This window comes from Rana temporaria, chromosome 8, assembly GCF_905171775.1.
Source record: "Rana temporaria chromosome 8, aRanTem1.1, whole genome shotgun sequence".
In the NCBI taxonomy this organism is placed as follows: domain Eukaryota; kingdom Metazoa; phylum Chordata; class Amphibia; order Anura; family Ranidae; genus Rana; species Rana temporaria.
In genome coordinates, this window is record NC_053496.1 from 29,320,187 (window position 1) to 29,342,337 (window position 22,151).

General features: G+C 45.5%; 1 protein-coding gene across 2 annotated transcripts in view; it reads left to right on the top strand.

Annotated features, from left to right (window-relative positions):
* LOC120946769 (dynamin binding protein) overlaps positions 1 to 22,151 on the top strand; it is a 217,549-nt gene that overhangs the window by 167,990 nt on the left and 27,408 nt on the right. For both annotated transcript variants that reach the window (XM_040361457.1, XM_040361458.1), the window contains 2 exons: positions 2,605 to 2,733; positions 11,286 to 11,618. In XM_040361457.1, the coding sequence (XP_040217391.1) occupies positions 2,605 to 2,733; positions 11,286 to 11,618 (462 nt within the window). The remainder of the gene's footprint in view (positions 1 to 2,604; positions 2,734 to 11,285; positions 11,619 to 22,151) is intronic.

The following is a 22,151-nucleotide window of genomic DNA, read 5'->3' on the forward strand; positions in this document are numbered from 1 at the left end:
TTAGATTCCTGCTCGTTCGGTCTAGGGGAATCGGCTATTTGTATTAAAATATGATCCGTACTTACCCGTTTTCGAGATGCATCTTCTTCCGTCGCTTCCGGGTATGGGTCTTCGGGAGCGGGCGTTCCTTCTTGATTGGCAGTCTTCCGAGAGGCTTCCGACGGTCGCATCCATCGCGTCACTCGTAGCCGAAAGAAGCCGAACGTCGGTACGGCTCTATACTGCGCCTGCGCACCGACGTTCGGCTTCTTTCGGAAAATCGTGACGCGATGGATGCGACCGTCAGAAGTCTCTCGGAAGACTGTCAATCAAAATAGGAACGCACAGTCCCGCAGCCCATACCCGGAAGCAGCGGAGAAGATGCATCTCGTAAACGGGTAAGTACGGATCATATTTTAAAACAAATAGCCGATTCCCCTAGACAAAACGAGCATGAAGCGAAGGGGAAAATGTGTAAGGTATGGGTGAACCTCCGCTTTAATTTCCTGTCCTAGAGACAGAACAGGATCTGTAAATCCCTTATTTTATTTAATTTTTACTGGTACTTGTATAGCGCCATACATTTTTGCAGTGCTTTACATATATACACCATATTGTACATTAACATCAGTCCCTGCCCTCAAGGAGCTTACAGTCTAAGGTCCATAACTCTCATTCATACACTAGGCCAATTTAGAAAGAAGCCAATTGCCTACCAGCCTGTCTTCGGCATTTGTGGAAGGAAACCGGAGGAAACCCACACGGTCACAGGGAGAAAATGCAATAGTGCCAATAGAGCTGTGCCAAGACCGTGCACACTTCTGGCACAGCGACCAGGGCTGCTGTTAGAAATCTCGGGGCCCTGTACAGCCTACTTTTCACAAAAAATACACTAAAATCATTTTTAGTGAACACAAACATAACAGAGAACCTGTGTAAATGAGCCCTTTTATAATATAACAGGAAGGGGTATCGGTGCAGGGGAAGCAATTACAGGAACAATGCCCTATGTCTATGTCTCTCCTTGCAGCAGCTGAAAGCTGGGGGGAGGGAGAGAAACCGTCTTTCAGCTGCTGCATAGAGCCGCACTGGGCATCTTTCTGTAATTGCCCCTCCGTCCGACCACACTGACTCCGCCTGCTGTTCAGGGCCCCTCTGTGTGCCAGGGCCCCCTACAGGAGGACTGGTGGTCCCCCTCCCCCTATCAGCGGCCCTGACGGCGACCAATGGATAATGGAAACCAACAACCGGAAGTTTTCAGATCATTTGACCGCTGTGACAGCCAATCATAGCGGTCACTTTGCCATAAGCCCCCCCCCCCCCCCCTCCCAGCATTCTAAAGCCCTTAAAGGGCCGGCGGGAGCCAGTGCCAAGGGGTTAAAGTGGAATTAAACTTGCCTTTGTTTCTACAGTTTCATCCCTCACCGGCATCTTCCCCTGCATGCCGGTCTTCGCCCATCTTCATTGACTGAAGCAGGATGCCATCACCCTGGCATGCTTAGGGGTCAGTCATCCTGGAACACATAGACCGTACCGGTGGTGTAAGCTGAGCATGCGCAGCTCAGTCTGCATTCCGCACAGTGAGCAGGCAGGTAGGTGTATCTTATTGCAGAAGAGACATTGCATGTCCCTTTGGCAATAAAGAGCCTGCTTGCTTGCCGGTTGTGACAGCCTAACTTTACTTCTGGCCTAATTGTCAAAACTTGGAAAACTTTCCCACACTTCCTTCTCCAGTGACGACAAAACATTTTGGATTTCCCATCACTTTCTGCCCTGGTGGAAATATGTCACCACAAAGGAATAATCTCTCCAATGGGGACACAGACAGCAATACAATCCTGAAAGAGGGTGTGAGCTTTTCATACTCTATCCATCTATAGATATACTTTAAAGCGGTAGTTCACCCCCCCCCCCTGTCCCGATTTTTTTAACCCCGGACTCACCTTGTAATCGGACATCGTAGATTTCGGCTCCCGCGGGGAATGGGCGTTCCTTTCAAGAGGGAGGATGATTGACGGCCGGCCCTGGCACGTCACTCTCCCCGAAGACAGCCGGAGTAGGTCTCGGCTCTTCACGGCGCCTGCGCACAGGCTATGCGCACGCGTCGTGAAGACCAAGCCTATTTCGGCTATTTCCGGAGAAGCGTGACGCGCCAGAGCCGGCCGTCAATCATCCTCAGTCTCCATAGGCACGCCCATTCCCCGGTATCTTCGATGGACGACTACAAGGTGAGTACGGGGGTAAAACATTCGGGACAGGCATACTGTAGCTCGCGCTACAATGCCTGATTTTAAGGTAAAAGAAAAAAAAAATTTTTTTTTTTTCGTCGATAGGGTGAACCCCCGCTTTAAGTTGAACATTAGATCCTGTTTGGAAGTGAAGTGTCGGGGGATTTAGTTTTGCCGCACAGAGTTGAGTATGTTTCCAGCATTTGTATCCTTGTAGACTAGTACAGTGTTTGTTCTGCCTTTCATCACATTGACGGTACAGAGCGATTAGGTGGAATTCATCCCTTTGCTGATTGGGGGAAGGGTTTGCCATCCATTGTGCTGGGTCTGTGCGGCGCACAGTGCTTGTTTTGTTCCATGGGACGTTCCCGAGCTGTATTTTCCTTGTGTGTCCTAGGAATCCGCCTGTGTGAAAGTCCTGGCTGCCATGAGTATGTGGGATTTGTATGCAGACAAAGGAACCAGTGACCTGGAGAGGTTTCAGAAAGCCCATCGTCAGATCAGCGAGAAGCTCTTCACCGAGTTTGTGAGTGCGCCTTTCTTCACTATTTATACACGCCATTAACGAAGAACTCTACTGAGCACCATATGTATCTAAAGTGGCAGACAGACATATCGCAGTCATTTATACAAAAATATACAGTTCCTTGAAAAAGTATTCATACCCCTTGAAATTTAACACAGGTTACAACCAAAAACGTAAATGTATTTTATGTGATAGACCAACACAAAGTGGCACATAATTGTGAAGTGGAAGGAAAATTAATGGTTTTCAAAACTGTTTACAAATAAATACCGTATTTATCGGCGTATACCGCGCATTTTTTTGCCCTGAAAATCAGGGCAAAATCGTGGGTGCGCGGTACACGCTGATACCCGCTTTCCCGCGCTGAGTTTGAATACTGCGCCGACATATACCGAGCGCAGTACACTCGTGTATTGTCGGGCAGTCTCGGCTCCTCCCGCGCTGACGTACAGGACGTCAGCGCGAGTGTAGCCGAGCATTGCCGACAATACACGAGTGTACTGCGCTCTGTATATGTCGGCACAGTATTCAAACTCGGCGCGAGGACACCGCAGAAGGACGCCGGACCCGACGAAGAGGACACCCAAAGCCGCAGACGCACGCCGGACCCGACGAGGCCGCCGATGGACGCCGCGCAAGACACCAAAAATGTAAGTACAAAAAAAAGTTTTTTCCACAGGATTCGGGGCAACTTTAGGGGTGCGCGGTATACACGGGAGCGCGCTATACCGCGATAAATACGGTATGTGAAAAGTGTGGGATACATTTGTACCTTGTAGAACCTCCTTTCACTGCAATTACAGCTGGAAGTCTTTTTGGGGATGTCTCTACCAGCTTTGCACATCTAGAGAGGGACATTTTTGCCCATTCTTCTTTGCAAAATAGCTCAAGCTCTGTCAGATTGGACAGAGAGCGTCTGTAAACAGCAATATTCAAGTCTTGCCACAGATTCTCAATTGGATTTAGGTCTGGACTTTGACTGGGCCATTCTAACACATGAATATGCTTTGATGTAAACTATTCCATTATAGCTCTGGCTGTATGTTTAGGGTTGTCCTGCTGGAAGGTGAACCTCCGCCCCAGTCTCAAGTCTTTTTCAGACTTCTAAGATTGTCCTGTATTTGGCTCCATCCATCTTCCCATACAATCTGGTAAGCTTCCCTGTCCCTGCTGAAGAAAAGCATCCCCACATGATGATGCCACCACCATGTTTCACAGTGGGGGTGGTGTGTTCAGGGTGATGCGCAGTGTTAGTTTTCCGCCACACACAGTGTTTTGCTTTTAGGCCAAAAAGTAAAATTTTGCTCTCATCTGACCAGAGCACCTTCTTCCACATGTTTGCTGTGTCTTCCACATGGCTTCTCGCAAACTGCAAACAGGACTTCTTATGGCTTTCTTTCAGCAATGGCTTTCTTCTTGCCACTCTGCCATAAAGGTCAGATTTGTGGAGAGCACCACTAATGGTTGTCCTGTGGGCAGATTCTTCCACCAGAGCTGTAGATCTCTGCAGCGCCTACAGAGTTACCATGGGCCTCTTGGCTGCTTCTCTGATTAATGCTCTCCTTGGCCGGCCTGTCAGTTTAGGTGGACGGCCATGTCTTGGAAGGTTTCCAGTTGTGCCATACTTTTTCCATTTTAGGATGATGGATTGAACAGAGCTCTGTGAGATGTTCAAAGCTTGGAATTTTTTTTTTATATAACCTAACCCTGCTTTAAACTTCTCCACAACCTTACCCCTGACCTGTCTGGTGTGTTCCTTGTCCTTCATGATGCTGTTTGTTCACTAAGGTTCTCTAACAAACCTCTGGGGGCTTCACAAACAGTTGTATTTATACTGAGATTAAATTACACAATTCCTAATTAGGTGACTTCTGAAGGCAATTGGTTCCACTAGATTTTAGTTACGGGTATCGGCGTAAAGGGGGCTGAATACAAATGCACATCACACTTTTCAGATATTGATTTGTAAAAAAAAAAAATTGAAAACCATTTATCAATTTTCTTCCACTTCACAATTATGTGCCTCTTTGTGTTGATCTACCACATCAAATCCCAATAAAATACATTTTTTGGTTGTAATATGATAAAATGTGGAAAATTTTAAGGGGTATGAATACTTTTTCAAGGCACTGTACCTAATGAAGAAAACCTTCTATTTTATGAGGTCCTCCTGGGTAATAGTCGATGGAAAATTGATGGATTTACATTTTTAAGGTTTCCTTAGCAGTCCTCTGCTGTTTGTGTCTTTGCATTGTAAATTATAACTTCGGACCCTGGTATCATCCCCAGGACTCAAAGCCTTTAGCTGAAAGGACTGTACACCCTTTAAAGCAGGGATGGGCAGCCACCAGGCAAAGAGGGATGATGGGATTTGTAGTTTCAGCACAGCTGGAGTGCCACGGTTGCCTACCCCTGCTTTAAAGGATTAGTTAAAAATGTTCATGAAACGTGAAAAACAAAACAAACTCACGAAGACCTCCCCACATGTCCTGTTGCGCTTACCTCCTTGGATGATTCTCTTCTGCCACCCTTGCCTGCTGGGGTAACTGTTCAGGCATTTAAAAAATGTAATATTCAAAATGCTCCCTATAGTGAGCCAGCATTGGTCAGTGCAGGTGATCTGACGATATGGTTCTGGCTATCGAGAGGGTTCCTGTAAGGACTGCGCAGGCGCAATCCTTGCCGACGGAAATCACCGAACCTCCAGGGCGACGTGGAATTTGAGGTAAGTGATCAGTCGGCCTCACGTCCTCGCTTCGCTCAGACGGCTCGCTCGGCCTCCTGGCCCTTTTTTTTAACATCCTCCAATCCACGGGGATGTTAAGGAATGAGCCTGGATGCCGGCCAAGGTTCGGAGATTTCCGGCGGCAAGGATTGCGCCTGCGCAGTCCTTACAGGAACCATCTCGATGGGGGAACCATACCGACAAGTCACAGGCACATGACCAGTAGGACAGCAGAAGAGAGAACATTTAGAATGTTCAGACCACTTCACTGGCAGGTATGGAGCGGCAGAACATAAGGTGCAGTGAGGGGAAAAAAGTGATCCCCTGCTGATTTTGTACATTTGCCCATATGACACAGAAGTGATCAGTCTATAACTTTAATGGTCGGTTTATTTTACCAGTGAGAGACAGAATAACAACAAAAATATCCAGAAAAACTCATTTCAAAAAAAGTTATAAATTGATTTGCAATTTAAAGAGGGCGGGTTCACCCTAAAAAAAAAAAAAAAAAAATTCTAGCATGCTATCAAGCATACTAGCGCGATCAACAGTATGCCTTTATTTTATTTTTTGGCGCCATACTGAGTTTACTGCCGTAGTGAAGTTTCAGACTCCCCGCTGGGAATGGGCGTTCCTATGCACAGGGAAGATGATTGACGGCCGGCTATGGAGCGTCACGCTTCCCGAAGATAGCCGAAATAGGACTTGCCTCTTCACGGCGCCTGCGCAGTCAGCTCCGATGTCTGTGCGCAGGCGCCGTATAGCGCCGTGAAGAGGCAAGTCCTATTTCGGCTATCTTCGGGAAGCGTGACGCGCCATAGCTGGCCGTCAATCATCTTCCCTCTGCATAGGAACGCCCACAGTGGCCCACAGTCTGAAAATTCACTACAGGATTAAACTGTGAGTACGGCAAAAAAAAAAAGAAAGGCATAATGTAGCTCGCGCTAGTATGCTTGATGGCATGCTAGAAACTTGTTTTTTAGGGTGAAACATCACTTTAATGAGTGAAATAAGTATTTGATCCCCTAGCAATCGGCAAGATCTCCGTCTCCCAGGTGTCTTCTATACAGGTAACGAGCTGAGATTAGAAGCATTCTCTTAAAGGGAGTGCTCCTAATCTCAGCTTATTACCTGTATAAAAGACACCTGCCCACATAAGCAATCAATCAATCAGATTCCAATCTCTCCACCATGGCCAAGACCAAAAGGCTGTCCAAGGATGTCAGGGACAATATTGTAGACCTACACAAGGCTGGAATGGGCTACAAGACCACCGCCAAGCAGCTTGGTGAGAAGGTGACAACAGTTGGTGCGATTATTTTCAAATGGAAGAAACACAAAATATCTGTCACTCTCCCTCGGGTCTGGGACTCCAAGATCTCACCTTGTGGAGTTTCAATGATCATGGGGGAATGGTGAGAAATCAGCCCAGAACTACACGGGAGAATCTTGGCAATGATCTCAATGGGACCATAGTCATCGAGAAAACAATTGGTAACACACTATATCTTGAAGGACTGAAATCCTGCAGCACCCGCAAGGTCCTCCTTCTCAAGAAAGCACATGTACAGCCCCTCTGAAGTTTGCTAATGAACATCTGAATGATTCACAGAAGGATTGGGTGAAAGTGTTGTGGTCAGATGAGACCAAAATCGAGCTCTTTGGCATCAACTCAATTCACTGTGTTTGGAAGAGGAGGAATTCTGCATATGACCCCAAGAACACCATCCCCACCGTCATACATGGAGGTGGAAACATTATGCTTTGGGGGCGTTTTTCTGCTAAGAGGACAGGACAACTTCACTGCATCAAAGGGACGATGGACGTGGCCATGTGCCATCAAATCTTGGGTGAGAACCTCCTTCCCTCAGAGCATTGAAAATGGGTTGTGGATGGGTATTCCAGCATGACAATGGCCCAAAACACACGGCCAAGGCAACAAAGGAGTGGCTCAAAAAGAAGTGCGTTAAGGTCCTGTCGTGGCCTAGCCAGTCTCCAGACCTTAATCTCATAGAAAATATGTGGAGGAAGCTGAAGGTTTGAGTTACCAAACGTCAGCCTCAGAACCTTAAAGGGGTTTTCCACCTTTTTTTTAAGTTTATTAAAAGTCAGCAGCTAAAAAAAAAGTGTAGCTGCTGGCTTTTAATAAACTGACACTTACCTGCTCCACGGCTCCAGCGACGCGCCGGCCGGGGCTCCGCTCCTCGCCCCCCCCCTCGCCGGCCGGCGTCTTCATTCTTAGTGTGGGCACCCGGCAGTGACAGCTTTCGGCTTCACGGCCGGGCACCCACTGCGCATGCGCGAGCGGCAGTGCGCACGTCCGATTGGACAGGCGCTCGCCTACAGGGAGGGGCTGTGAAAAGGCGATTAAGCGAATCGCCTTTCCAGCCCCTCTGCGGAAGGAGGAAGTGGGACAGGAAGTCCCCTTCTCCTGAAGCCCCCACTCCCCCCCCCCCCCCCCCCCAAAAAAAAATTACATGCCAAATGTGGCATGTAAGGGGGCGAGGAGTGGATTAAGAGGAAGTTCCATTTTTAGGTGGAACTCCTCTTTAATGACTTGGAGAGGATCTGAAGAGAGAGGAGTGGGACAAAATCCCTCCTGAGATGTGTGAAAACCTGGTGGCCAACTACAAGAAATGTCTGACCTCTGTGATTGCCAACAAGGGTTTTGCCATCTATTTAGAAATGCGTTTTTCAGGATTTTTTTGTTGTTATTCTGTCTCACTGTTAAAATAAACCGACCATTAAAATTCTAGACTGATCATTTCTTTGTCAGTGGGAAAACATACAAAATCGGCAGGGGATCAAATCCTTTGTTCCTTCAATGTAGGTGCAGTAGGGACTGGGGGTTCGGGGCGCATGCTGTGAGTTGAGGTTGCCATGCATGGATCGAAATTCAGCTGGTTCAGCAGGAACTGGCCAAATTTCGATCAATCTATGGATGTCTCTGTTCATGATTGTAAGTTCTAGCGAGCAGGTCCCTCTGATTCCTCTTGTACCAAATTGTTATGTAACTGTACTGTCTGCCTTCATTTTGTTAAGCGCTGTGCAAACTGTTGGTGCTATATAAATCCTGTATTATAATAATGAGAAGTCAGTCGATTGATCAACTTCTCATGAACGGTCATGCTGAAAAATTTCCATCTGATTGGCGCAATGGACTGCAACACTGATCAGTGTATTCAGACAAAAGGGGAGCCCCCCTATCAGAATACAATGACACAGCCAGGAGGATTCCCGTCTACATCGAATGTGTGAATTGAGGAGCCGGTGACTTGTCCTCAATGTTCCCCTAACGGGGACGTTCCTTCAATGACTGCGCAGGCGCAAACTTCCCGACGGAAATCTCCGAACCTCGCCCGGCATCCAGGCTCATTCTTTAACATCCCCGTGGATTGGAGGATGTTAAAAAAAGAGCCAGGAGGCCGAGCGAAGCGAGGACGTGAGGCCGACTGGCCACTTACCTCGAAATCCACGTCGACCTGGATGCTGGCCGAGGTTCGGAGATTTCCGTCAGCAAGTTTGCGCCTGCGCAGTCCTTGTAGGAACTTTCCCGTTAGCTGGAACCGTCTCGGCACATCAGTTTGCGCATGCGCTGGAACTTCCAAGATAGCTGGAACCAGCACGGCAGATCACCGGGTCAGTTTTTTTTCATTGAACTCGCTTGGCTATATATGAAAAGAAAACTGACCCATGTATGGCCAGCTTTAGTTCACCCTTTCAGGTTTTGTGAAAAGGTGAGCTAACCCTTTAGGTAACATCGAAAAAATACGGGGGAGTAGCGTTCACCAGGACAGGTAAAGAAATAAAAAAAAAAAAAAAACAGTATCAATAGTTGGATTTTTTTTTTTTTATGCTACTAAAAATGTGTGTTGTCTGTGTCCCCGCTGGAGGGATTACCTGTCACTACCTGTCCTGACACACAGTAGTTTGTGTCTCTGCCCCTCCCACAAGCTTAAAGCATTGTGACAAGCTGGCCCCTCCAAATTGCTTTTTCATTCTAGAGGGGCCATCAGGAAAGTAGGACACCATTCTATTATGATCACAACAAAGGGGCAGGTCTGGGAATTTTGGAGAGGATATTTTATAGCCGGAGGAGTATCCGCTTAGATGGAGCTAACATCATGATATTTTCCCTGAACTTTACACCCTGTGTGCAGATAATTCCACATATGGTTTATTGCCGGTAATCCGTTTACATTCCAGGCTCATGAGAAGGTCTGGGTGTGCCAGACACTGAGCATTCACCTGAAAACCAGTGAAAGGTGCATTATTCAATAGAAGGGCTGCAGGGCTGGGGAATGTTTGACAGCTGGGTCTGTGGGCTCAGTTCACCAAGAGATAAATATCACATTAAAATAATTCACGCGGTTTTGAACAATGCAATTCACAAAAAAAAAAACATATTTAAATACTGCATTAATTATTTTTTTTTTATTTTTCTGTATTTCTAAAAAAAAAAAAAAAAAATTATGTTTGTGTATGTATATATATATGTATATATATATATATGTATGTATATATGTATATATATATATGTGTGTGTGTGTGTGTGTGTGTGTGTGTGTGTGTATATATATATATATATATATATATATATATATATATATATATAGAGAGATAGATAGATAGATAGATAGAAAAAAAATAGATCTATATATATATATATATATATATATATATATATATATAATATATATATATATATAATATATATATATATATATTATAGATTTTTTTTTTATATATATATAAAACAAACATGCTGCTCTGTGTAATGGTTTTGCACAGAGCAGCCCTGTTCCTCTTTTCGGGTCCCTGGCCATTGCTCCTGGCTCCTCTTCATCCAGTGCCCCCATAGGTAGAAAGCCACTTCTTAAGAGGGCACACATGCGGGCTTGCTTCTGAGCCCCCACTGCCTGCATCCATAGACACAGCCCCACCCCCTGCTCCCTCGCCGCAGAGTTTGATTGACAGCAGTGGGAGCCAATGGTCTGCTGCTGCTATAGATCTGTCTTGTGAGGAGGGGCAGAGCAAACGGAGCCATTGTTTTCCTGCACAGCACTGGATCACGATGGGGCTCAGGTAAGTATAAGGGGAGTCTTTTGGTGGTGGGGGGATGAAGATGCAAAAAAATCTTAAGCATTTAGAGCCACTTTAATATGTTTTTTTGCACCTTTATTTTAATGCATATCGGCTGCAGCAGGGAGTTCAGCTCAGGGCTGCTGGTAGTTAAGGAGATGGCAGCTGCCTGCATCTTAACAACCAAAAATACATACCAAGCCCCTCGGGTCTTGTATGGATTTTGGGTGGGACCTCACAGCAAAAAAAATGGTGTGAAGTCCCCCCCGAACCATAGTAGACTTTTATCTGAGCTTGTAGCTCAGCAGGCCATTAAAGGGGGGGGGGGCAGCTCCCCCCCCCCAAAAAAAAACTATACCAGGTCATATATCCTCAACAGGGGTGGTTATTTGCTGGGAAAGGGGAGGGGGCACCCTGGCAAAGCACCTTGTCCCCATGTTGGTGTGGACAAGGGCTTTGTCTACACAACCCTGGCCTGGTGGTTGTGGGGGTGCAGAGGGTGGTGACTTATTGGAATCTGGAAGCCCCTAGATCCCGCCCCCCCCCAAGTGAATGATTATGGGGCAGATAGTACCCCTTACTCATTCACCAAAAATAACAAGTGTAGGTAAAAAAACGACACAGGTTTTGAAAAGTCATCCAGACACATTCATGTTTGGTCAGTAATCTCTGCACACCTATACACAACTTTCTATAGGTTCTTCAGTCCATGCACTGACCTAAATCTCACTTTTCTTCCACACAGAAAGAAAGAACGGAGAAGCTAGTCATCTCTCCTCTCACCCAGCTCCTCACAATGTTTGCCGGCCCACACAAGCTGGTGCAGAAAAGGTTCGACAAGCTCCTGGACTACCATAACTGCACCGAGAAGGCTGAGAAGCTGAAGGACAAGAGGACCTTAGATGAGCTTCAGTCTGCCAGGAAAAACTACGAGGCTCTGAACGCCCAGCTTCTGGATGAGCTGCCCAAGTTCCATAACTACGCCAAGGAGCTGTTTGCGAGCTGCGTGCGAGGCTATGCCAATGCCCACTGCGACTTTGTGAAGCTCGCCTTGGAGGAGCTGAAACCTCTGCTAGGTGTAAGTTATGTTGTGTTCTTGGTGGGTCCTGTTGTAGGCTGTTGAATCAAAGCTTTTGAGGGTAGAAATGTGAAGGTTGAGATTGCTGATGTGTTTATTAAAAGTTTAGGTTCCAGGGCTGTCATCCTCTTCCTAGCCGGTCCCCTTGCCTGAGAAAGCAGAATACAACCAGTGACGTCTGCACTCTTATACTGTGTACTTGTTCTAAGTCCGATGATATCTCCTTCACGGTCCCCCCCTGTGACTTCACCATTAGGTTCGCATTTGTTGCGCTATACAAGTTACTTACTCACTCATTAATATAAACAACACAAGCATTGGTCCCTCCACACATGCCAGGGTGCTGGGCGTGATCCTTGACTCTGACCTCTCCTTCAGTCCCCACATCCAATCACTGGCTAAATCCTGCCGCCTTAACCTCCGCAACGTCTCCAGAATTCAACCCTTCCTGACTTATGACACCACAAAGCAACGTACCGTATTTATCGTGGTATAACGCGCTCCCGCGTATACCGCGCACCCCTAAAGTTGCCCCGAATCCTGTGGAAAAAAAGTTTTTTTGTACTTACAGTTTTGGTGTCTTGCGCGGCGTCCATCAGCGGCCTCGTCGGGTCTGGCGTCCGTCTGCGGCTTCGGGTGTCCTCTTCGTCGGGTCCGGCGTCCGTCTGCGGCTTCGGGTGTCCTCTTCGTCGGGTCCGGCGTCCGTCTGCGGCTTCGGGTGTCCTCTTCGTCGGGTCCGGCGTCCTTCTGTGGCGTCCTCGCGTCCTCCCCGCTCGTTTCCCGCGCCGAGTTTGAATACTGCGCTGACATATACCGAGCGCAGTACACTCGTGTATCGTCGGGCAGGCTCGGCAACTCTCGCGCTGATGTCCTGTACGCTCAGGACGTCAGCGCGAGAGGCGCCGAGACTGCCCGAAGATACACGAGTGTACTGCGATCGGTATATGCCGGCGCAGTATTCAAACTCGTGGCGGGAAAGCGGGTATCGGCGTATATCGCGCACCCACGATTTTGCCCTGATTTTCAGGGCAAAATAGTGCGCGGTATATGCCGATAAATACGGTATTCACTCCTTGATTATTTCCCGCCTTGACTACTGCAACTCTCTCCTTAATGGCCTACCCTTACACAGGCTATCCCCCCTTCAGTCTGTTATGAATTCTGCTGCTAGTCTAATACACCTCACTAACCGATCCGTGACTGCTGCTCCTCTCTGCCAATCCCTTCACAGGCTTCCCCCACCCTGTAAAATTCAAAATGCTAACCACAGCATACAAGGCCATTCACAACATCGCCCCCATCTACATCACCAACCTCATCTGCAGATATCACTCAAATCGTCCCCTCCGCTCCTCCCAGGACCTCCTTCTCTCTAGCTCCCTTGTTACCTCCTTCCATGCTCGCCTTCAGGACTTCTCCAGAACCTCTTCCATCCTCTGGAACTCCCTGCCCCAGTATGTCCGATCAGACCCTACCCTGTCCACCTTCAGGAGATCCCTGAAAACTCATTTATTCAGGGAAGCCTATCCCACACCCACCTAACAACTGTCCCCGAGCGGCCCCCATCAAATCATTCTCTGCAGCTATTCCCTTTTGTACCACCCCCCCTCCCTTTAGTTGGGAGCTATGCATAGGATGCCTTCATCCCTCATCCCCCCTCCCTTTTGATTGGTAAAATGTCTATAGGCATGTGTCGGAGAGGTTGGTGAGGTCTTCAGGTTGTATTGGCTGCTCTGAGGATCTTGAATAAAATCATATCAGTACAAGCCATGAATATTCTTTTTTTTTTTTTTTTTTTTTTTTTTTTTTTTTTTTTTTTTTTTTTTTCCACTTCAGACTCCGCTCACACTTGACGGCGAGACTTGCTCACGGTTAGACCGCCCTTAACGTCTCTCTAGTGGCTTCGCATCATGCGTGGATTTTTTTTTTTTTTTTTTTTTTTTTCTTCCTTTAAGCAGTTACAAATTTGTCATTTTTGAACCTTTAGTTATACTTTTTACGTTTAACAAGTCTAACTACTTACTTAATGTGCTGACTTGACTAGCCCCTTTTTTTTTTCTCCTTCTTTCTTCCTTCCCCCCTTTTTTTTTTTTTTTTCCCCCGCCCCCCCTTCCTTTCCCCCCCCCCCCCCCCCGCCCCGGATCTGTGTGCCTTGCAGTCTTCTTTTTGTTTTCTCACCTATCCACTTCTGTCATTCCTTGAACAAATTTTTCCGAAAATTTAAAAACTTTCCATTTTTCCCACACCTCTTTATATCTATCCACTCCTCCTGTCTCTCCACAGGCCAGGTACTCCATCTCTTCTATGTATTCCACCCTTTCCATCAATTCTTTAATTGATGGCCTTTTTGGGTGTAGCCAGTTTTTTGGGATCAGGGCCTTTGCTGCATTTAGCAGCACTGGAACCAAAGTTATTGCGTATTGTTTTTTTGTTTTTTCAGTTCCTTGAAATAGACAGGTCAGCGGGCTAAACGGGATCCTCTCCCCTGTTATTTTTTCGATATATTCCAGGACTTCTTTCCAATATTCCTGTATTCTCGGGCAGTCCCACCATATGTGCATAGTTGTTCCTTTTTGCTTACAATTCCTCCAACAGAGCTCTGAGTTTTTTGGATGGATTTTATTCATTCTTGATGGGGTCAGGTGCCATCGAACCATGCACTTATAATTTGCTTCTATGGAAGTTATATCCGAGGCATAATTATACACTGCACCTATCATTTGTGATTTGTCAATCCTTTTACCCAAATCGCTTTCCCATTTTTCTAGACAGGGCAGTGTTTCCTGGGTCTCGAGCTCCGTTAATATTCCATATGCTTTTGATATACCATGTGTCAGTGGCCCATCTATATTGCATATTTTTTCTATTGGGTTTAATGTTTTTTCTTCCCGAATCGGTTGTGGTAGTGTGCTGACAAAGTGATTTAACTGTAAATACTCCCATTCACTCATCCGTTGATCCCCTTCTCCCACTATTATATCCTGTCTTGCTTTTATTTTTCCCCGTGTGACAATATCTTTTAATTTTTTCTCACCCAATTGCTTTCCGAAACGTGTTCCATTGCCTGGTGGGAAGAAATTTGTGCCTGCTAATGGGATTAATGGAGAGTTATACTCCCATTTTTCCCGTCTAAATAAAGTGTCCCATATTTTAAAAACATTCTTTGTGATACTATGTGTGTTTGTGCCCAATTTCCTCGTCTTTGGTGGTATCCAAATGTTTCTGTTTAATTGTGCATTACTTATTTTATCTTCCATACGTGCCCATATTTTTTTGGTATGTGTGTTTGTCCATTCTACTAACCTGGCTATATTAACGGCGACATAGTATCTTTTTATGTCGGGGAGCCCCAACCCGCCTCCTTTTTTTTTCAAGCTCAGCTGAGTATAGCTTATTCTGGCCTTTTTACCTGCCCATATATATTTCAAGATTATTGTTTTAATTACCTTAAAGAAGCTTTGCGGTATCTTTATTGGGAGCATTTGAAGTTTATATGTTATCTTCGGTAGTATCATCATTTTAAACGCATTTATCTTACCTATCCAGGAGATGTGTTTTCTTGCGAGATTTTTCAGGTCTTGGTTAATGTCATTAATTAAGGGGACAAAGTTGGCTATGTAGAGTTTTTCAACTGCTGGTGTGATCTTTATTCCTAAATATGTAATAGCTTCCTTTTCCCATGTAAATGGGAAATCCTTCTGAAGCTCTTCTGCTTCTTTTTTTTCTATCCCCACATTTAGGATTACTGTTTTTATCGGGTTTATTTTAAAGTTGGAAAGTTCACCGTATCTTTTTATTTCCTTTATAACGTTAGGGAGGGAAACTCTAGGTTTAGTCAGGTATAGGAGTATGTCGTCTGCGTACGCCGCCACCTTGTGTTCATCGTCTCCCACTCTCACCCCCCCTATGTCCGGGTTTTCCCGGATTTTTGCTAACAGTGGTTCCAGTGCTATTACATATAGGAGGGGTGAGAGCGGGCACCCCTGTCTGGTTCCATTTTTCATTTCGAACGCAGACGACATACCCCCATTGACCTTCACCCTTGCCGTCGGGTGGCTATATAGGTTTTTTACCCATTTCAAAAACCTTGGTCCCAGACCTATATTTTGTAGCGTTTCCATCATAAACCCCCAGTCGACTCTGTCAAATGCTTTTTCAGCATCTAAAGACATGAGTACGACTGGGGGTTTCTTTTTTGGATCCTGTTGTAGTAACAGCAGGGTCCTTATGCTATTGTCTCTCCCTTCTCTGCCTGTTACAAAGCCTGCCTGATCTATATTTATTAATTCCGGCATTAAACTTTTTATCCTAGTTGCTAGTATTTTCGCATAAACCTTCAGATCTGCATTTAACAATGCTATTGGTCGGTAGTTGGAACACAACGTTCCATCTTTTCCTGTTTTAGGGATTATAGAAATACTTGCTAGCAGCGATTCTTTTCTTATTTCCTCTTCCTCTCCTATTTTATTAAAGTAATTACACATCTCTGGGACCAAAAGTTCTCTAAATTTTTTATAGTATTTAATCGGCAAGCCGTCGGGGCCTGGACTCTTACCACCCGGTGTTTCCTGGAGGGCTCTATAAATCTCTTCCTGAGTTACAGAGGCCTCCAGGGATTCCCTATCGTTTTGAGTTATTTTAGGTAAGTTCACTTCTTTTAAGTATTCCTTGATTTTCCTTATTCTAATATTTTGTTGCTCTTGAGTTTCGTTGATTCTTATTGAATATAATGTACTATAATAAGTCTGAAAAGCTTCCGCAATTTCAGATGTCTTGTATTTCATAAGGCCGTCTTGGTTTTTTATTTTTTCTATGTAATTTTTTATTTTTTTTTCCCTTGATATTCTGGCTAGATATTTCCCTGGTTTGTTCCCCCATTTATACCTCTCTTTTCTGACATTTTTGAATATATTCCTTGTTTCTACCTTCATCAAGTCTCTGATCTGGGCCCTTTTTATCACTATTTCTTGATATACCTCGTTTTCTCCTCGCTCTTTATGCGTTTGTTCCAGTTCAAATAATTCAGATGTTAATTTTTTCATGTTTAATTTTCTTGTCTTTTTTTTCCCTGCTCCAATTGAGATTAATTTCCCTCTAATGTATGCCTTATGGGCCTCCCAAACAGTTGCCACCCTTACTTCAGGTGTATTATTAAGAGTGAAATATTGTTCCAAATCGATTTTTACTGTATTGTTTACCTCTGTGTCTTCTATGAGTTCTTCGTTTAAGTTCCACGTTCCTTTTCTTTGCTCTATCTCTTTGAATCTTATTTTCACTATTACCGGAGCGTGATCTGAGATTGTGGTTACCCCTATTGATGTTTTAACTACGTCTTCCAGCGACTCATGGTCTACCATTATATAATCCAATCTTGAATATGTTCCGTGCACAGAAGAGTAATATGTATAGTCCTTTTTGTTTGGATATGTAATCCTCCAAGGATCTATTAAACAGTGACTGTGCATTTTTTTTCCTAATATTCTTAGCTGTTTAATATTTCGTCTCTGTGCTCCGGACATATTATCCAGGTGATAGTCCATTGAAAGATTGAGGTCTCCTGCTAAGATTACTTGACCTTGCTTAAAATCCATTAAAACGTTCAAGAGCCCCCTCAGATATTTATGGGGTTGTCTGTTTGGACAGTATATGTTTGCGAGCGTATATTTTTTCCCTTGGAGTACCCCTCTCAGAAACAGATAACGTCCATCTGGGTCAACTTTCCTATCTTCTACTGTAAAAGTGATGTTCTTCCCTATTCCTATAGCAACCCCCTTAGATCTCTTCTTTGGGGAGTCTCCGTAGTACCAAGTGGGGACTGCCCGAGAATACAGTCTAACATTAGAGTCCAAAGTTATATGTGTCTCTTGCAGAAAAACTATTTCAGCGGAGTACCTTTCAACCTCTCTTAATACCATATGCCTTTTTTCCGGGCAACTGAGACCTCTTACATTGTATGTTATAAAGTTTATATTTGTCATTTCTTTCTCTTTTTTTTTTTATCTTTCTCTGATAAGTATATTTTTTTCCGTTGCAAGACACACAGATCTAAGTCCCCTTTCCCCCCCCTCCTAATCTTCCCCTCCCCCCTCTCCCCCTTCCTCCCTTCTCCTCCCTCCCACCCTCCCCTCCAATCGTACTTTGCCCCATTGGTCTTCATGTAGGGCTTTCTCCCCCCTCCCCCTCCCCTTCTTTCTCCTGGTCGATCCTTGACCCTATGGTTGATTAGAGCTTTTTTCCCCCCTTTGGCGCTATTGGCGCTCTTTTGCTCCTCTGGCTAAGGTGGAATTCTATTTTAGCCCGGTCTCTTATCCCCCGATAATGGGAGACTGGTGTAAGAGCGCTCTCCGGGTCCCCCCTCTCCCCTATCCCTTGCTGATTGCTTACTGTATTAACCCCTCCCATCCCCGTCCCCCCACACGCCTCCCCCCCCCCAGCGGCCCAGATCTTCAATGATTTTTTGGTATTGGGATGCCCAAACTATTGCAAAATTCTGGTATTTCCTCAATAAACCTCAGTCTTGCCGAACTCCCGTTTTTCCTCCCTATTAAACATGCTGGGAATCCCCAATTATACTGAATGTCGTTTTCCTGCAGGATCCCCAACAGTGGTTTTAAGCTTCTTCTTCTTTTTAACGTCTCTTGGGACAGGTCTTGGTAGATTTGAATATTATGTTGATCGTATTCTAATGGCGACTTCCCTCTCAGATTTCTCCAAAGTTGATTTTTCTCCTCCCAGCTTTCAAATCGAACAATAATGTCTCTTGGATATTCCTGTGGTCTTTCTCTGGGTCGTCTTATCCTGTGCGCTCGTTCTATTCTTAAAGGGGCAGTTGTTTCTCTTTCTAATATTGGATTACAAATTTTCCTTATTATTTCTGGCAAGTCCTCAGCCTGTGTTGTTTCTGGAACTCCACGTATTCTAATATTCTTCCTTCTATCTCTATTTTCCTGATCTTCTAATTTGTACGCCTGTTCTCGTTGATTCATTTTTAGTGCTTTTATTTCCTCTTCTAGTTTTTTAACTGAGGTTACATTATGATCGACTTTTTTTTCCACTTCTTCAACTCTTTCCAATATGTGCCCCATATTTCTCTCCATTCTTTCCATTTGCGATTTGAGTGATCTTTCTAAAGCGGCGAACATTCCTTCCATTTCCATTTTTGTTGGTAGAAGTGTCATATCCTGCGTTTCCTCCTTATTGCCCAGATCTAGTTCAATTTCTCCATCCTGGTCGGTTGTAGTCTCTGCAAATGTTTCTGAGAGTGTTTCTAAATCTGCCGGTGTATTAGTAGCCCCCTTTTTCTTGTCCTTCTTCTTATCTTTATCTGCTTGGCCACCTCTACCAGTTAGTGGTTTTTCAATGGGCTGGCTATCTCCATTTGTCCCGTGTGTCACAAATTTACACATCGGGCCTGGGCTTTGGCTTAACCGGGGGACCTTTGGGGTTGCCCCACCTTTCGCTCCCTTTCCCCTTGTGGTCATCTTTCACCCCTCTTGGTCTTACAATAGTCTTATTTACCCGTGCTTCTTACCGTGCCCAAGATGCGACTACCAATGATTTATAGACATTTTATAGTGATTCCGTTTTAAGCCTGAGGGGGCATGCCAGCCTATATGTACACCCTTTCTCTCTCTTTTTTTTCCCCTTTTTTTCTTTCCTTCCTTCCTTCTCTCCTCTTCCCCCTCCCTTCTCCTCCCTCTTCTGTCGCAGTATATAAAGAAAACGCACAGCAAAATAATACACAAAAAAAAAAAAAAAAAAAGGGGGGAGAGAAGAGGACAAACAGAAAAGAGCTCCAAATGGCTTTTCCTTTATATAAAGTTATAGGGCCGGCAGGGAAGTTCTGGGAATAGCAACCCCAGAGGATCCCGCCGGGTTTGTCACTCGAGTAAGCCACCTGCCGGCAAAGCACTTTTGTAGCTGAATTGAACTGCGTTTTTACCAAAACTTATCAGAGCATTTCTCCTTATCTTAGTACTGTTCACTGCCAGGGCCTGGGTGCGTTTCCTACAAGGGGTTAAAGCTGTGAGCCATGCGGCTTTACATCCCACTGGCAGGCTTTCAAGCGTGTTCTCAAAAAATCTTGAATACCACACACATAAACTTCCAATATGCAATTCATCTGATAAAGTTGCCTATAGCATCTATGCGCGAGTGTCCACTGCTGCCTGTTTATGTACAGCCTGTCTGTAGCTTTCTTTAAAACTTTGATTTTTACTCTTAGGTACTTTTATTCAGCGTGCTCTCCCTTTTGATGTTTTCTTATGACACAGATTAAAGTTGCTATGATATTTCTGCCCTTACCATTGAGTTGGAGATATTCGGGGCACACAGATGCTGACCCCTCTTATTTTATACCAAAGTATAATATAAACTAAGAAAAACATCACAGTCTTCCCGTGGGGTTCCACGCATGTTCCACATGTATTCAAAAGAAATCTCACTGTGTCTTAATTAATTATCCCAATGGAAAAGGAAACATAGCAAGGGAGGGAGCCGCCAACAAACAATATGGTTACGCACACTGGGAGTAATCTTAATAAGCACATATCCCTTATGTCACTTATTACTTGTCTTCATTCCAGTCCCGTAAGAATTGTTAACTCCTCTATTGCAAATGTCCCATTAATATTTTTTTTCATTAGTTCCTGAAAAAGCGTTGTACTCACCACTCTGATGAATGCAGTGTACTCACCATTCTGTTAGTTTTCAAAAGACCAAATAGAAACTGCTGCAATTCGTTTCTGATCTTACCCTCCTGTTGGTAGTACTCGTGGGGCCAGTAACAGACACAATCTTCTCTCTTTTGGTTAGCTTAGGTTACTTGGGCTGCAAGGCTGCGAGGTGCTGGATCTCCCTCTCGTCAGCCTCCGCTCCCCATGTGGGGACGGTGCTGGCACCCACACGCCACAGTCCGCCACAACACAGCGCAGCCGCCCGCACACTCCGCAAAACGGGGGGGGCTACAGAGCGCCACAAACCGCTCTGCTGTCACGGAGGGCTCGGGCCCCGACTCGCCTTGCTGCAGCCCCTCCCGCTCTGTACGTCGAGACGTCCCCGAGCGCAGTCCTCGCTATGCTACACGCCACCGCCACTGCTCAGCTGGGAGAGCCGCACGTGCTGCGGGTATTGAGGATCTCAGGCAGACCTGACCGGGAAGAGGGGGGTGAAGTTTCGGCACAGGAACAGCATCTCCGAGCCGGGGGGGGGGGGTGATCAAGCGGGGAGAGGGAGAGGTCCTGGCCCTTCACTTCGCATCACATCTCCAAAATCAGCGCAGGGTTGGAGAGCAAGGGCTCCCGTCTAGCTGCTCCTCCACTCCGACCGCACCATTCCAAGACTCCTCCCTTCCGCCGCCAGACCAGACCAGTTGTTCTTCAAGCCATGAATATTCTATCTGGCTAGGAAATGCTCTTCTAAGTGCATGCAGACCGCATAGTTTATATAGCTGCAGGATGTTTAGTTTTAGACCACCTTGACTTCTGAAGGACACATGTGACTTTCCTGGGTTAATTATAAACTGCCTTGATGGTTTTATTTAGGTAACCTGTGTTGCTCTGAAGAGGACACATAGCCAAATTTAGTTGTGTAATAAAAGCGCTATCCTACATTCTACATCACAATTCCACCATTCACTTAGAAGATTGCTGTGACAAAGAATTGCTCCTACACCCATAGCTTTCTCTACCAAGAGAAATACAGGGCTGCTATTGCCAACCTGCTTAAAATGCTAGTTGCCTGGCTTTTTGGGGGATTCAGTACTTTTGGGTTGATTTTACTAAAACTGGAGAGTGCAAAATCTGGTGCAGCTCTACATAGAAACCAGTCAGAAGTATAGTTACATTGTTAGTCTGGTTGGAAAAAAGACACAAGTCCATCTAGTTCAACCAATAAACCAATCGGCTTCTAACTTCAGTTTGTTTAGTTAAGCCAGTGGTTCTAAACCTCTCTAGTGCCGTGGCCCCTTGATAAAATTTCCCAAGTTGTGGGGACCCCTAACAGTAAAATTACCTTGCCTTGGGTTGTCGGCGCCCAAAGCAAGACAAGTCATTTGCACCCCTAACCCACGGACATTTAGCGCTCCCCGAGTCCCTTCCACTTGTACAGTATTAAAACCATAGGTGTGCGCAGCCTATTGCATTAGGGTGTGCACCCCAAAGCCCAAACACACACTACCAATCACTCACGATGTTCATTCAGAAAGGTAAGGGGTCGGTAAATTACATATTTACTGGCCCCTTCCCCACTCCTAGAACATCCCAGGAGCAACAGCCAATAGGAGGGAAGCTGGCAGCGCTGTGGGGGGGGGATGGGAGCCAGGGCAGTAGGGGGAATCTGTGCTGCACATGGTGATTAGGGTGTGCCTGGGCACACCTGGCACACCCTGTGCGCACGCCTATGATTAAAACCTCTTATGGTACATTTTCGGATGTACCGCTCCCTCTTTGTTCTCCTTTCATTCCCTTTTATCTCTCTCTATCCTAATTTCCTGTCCCCCCCCCCCCCCCATCCCTCTCTTTAGCCATCTTTCTT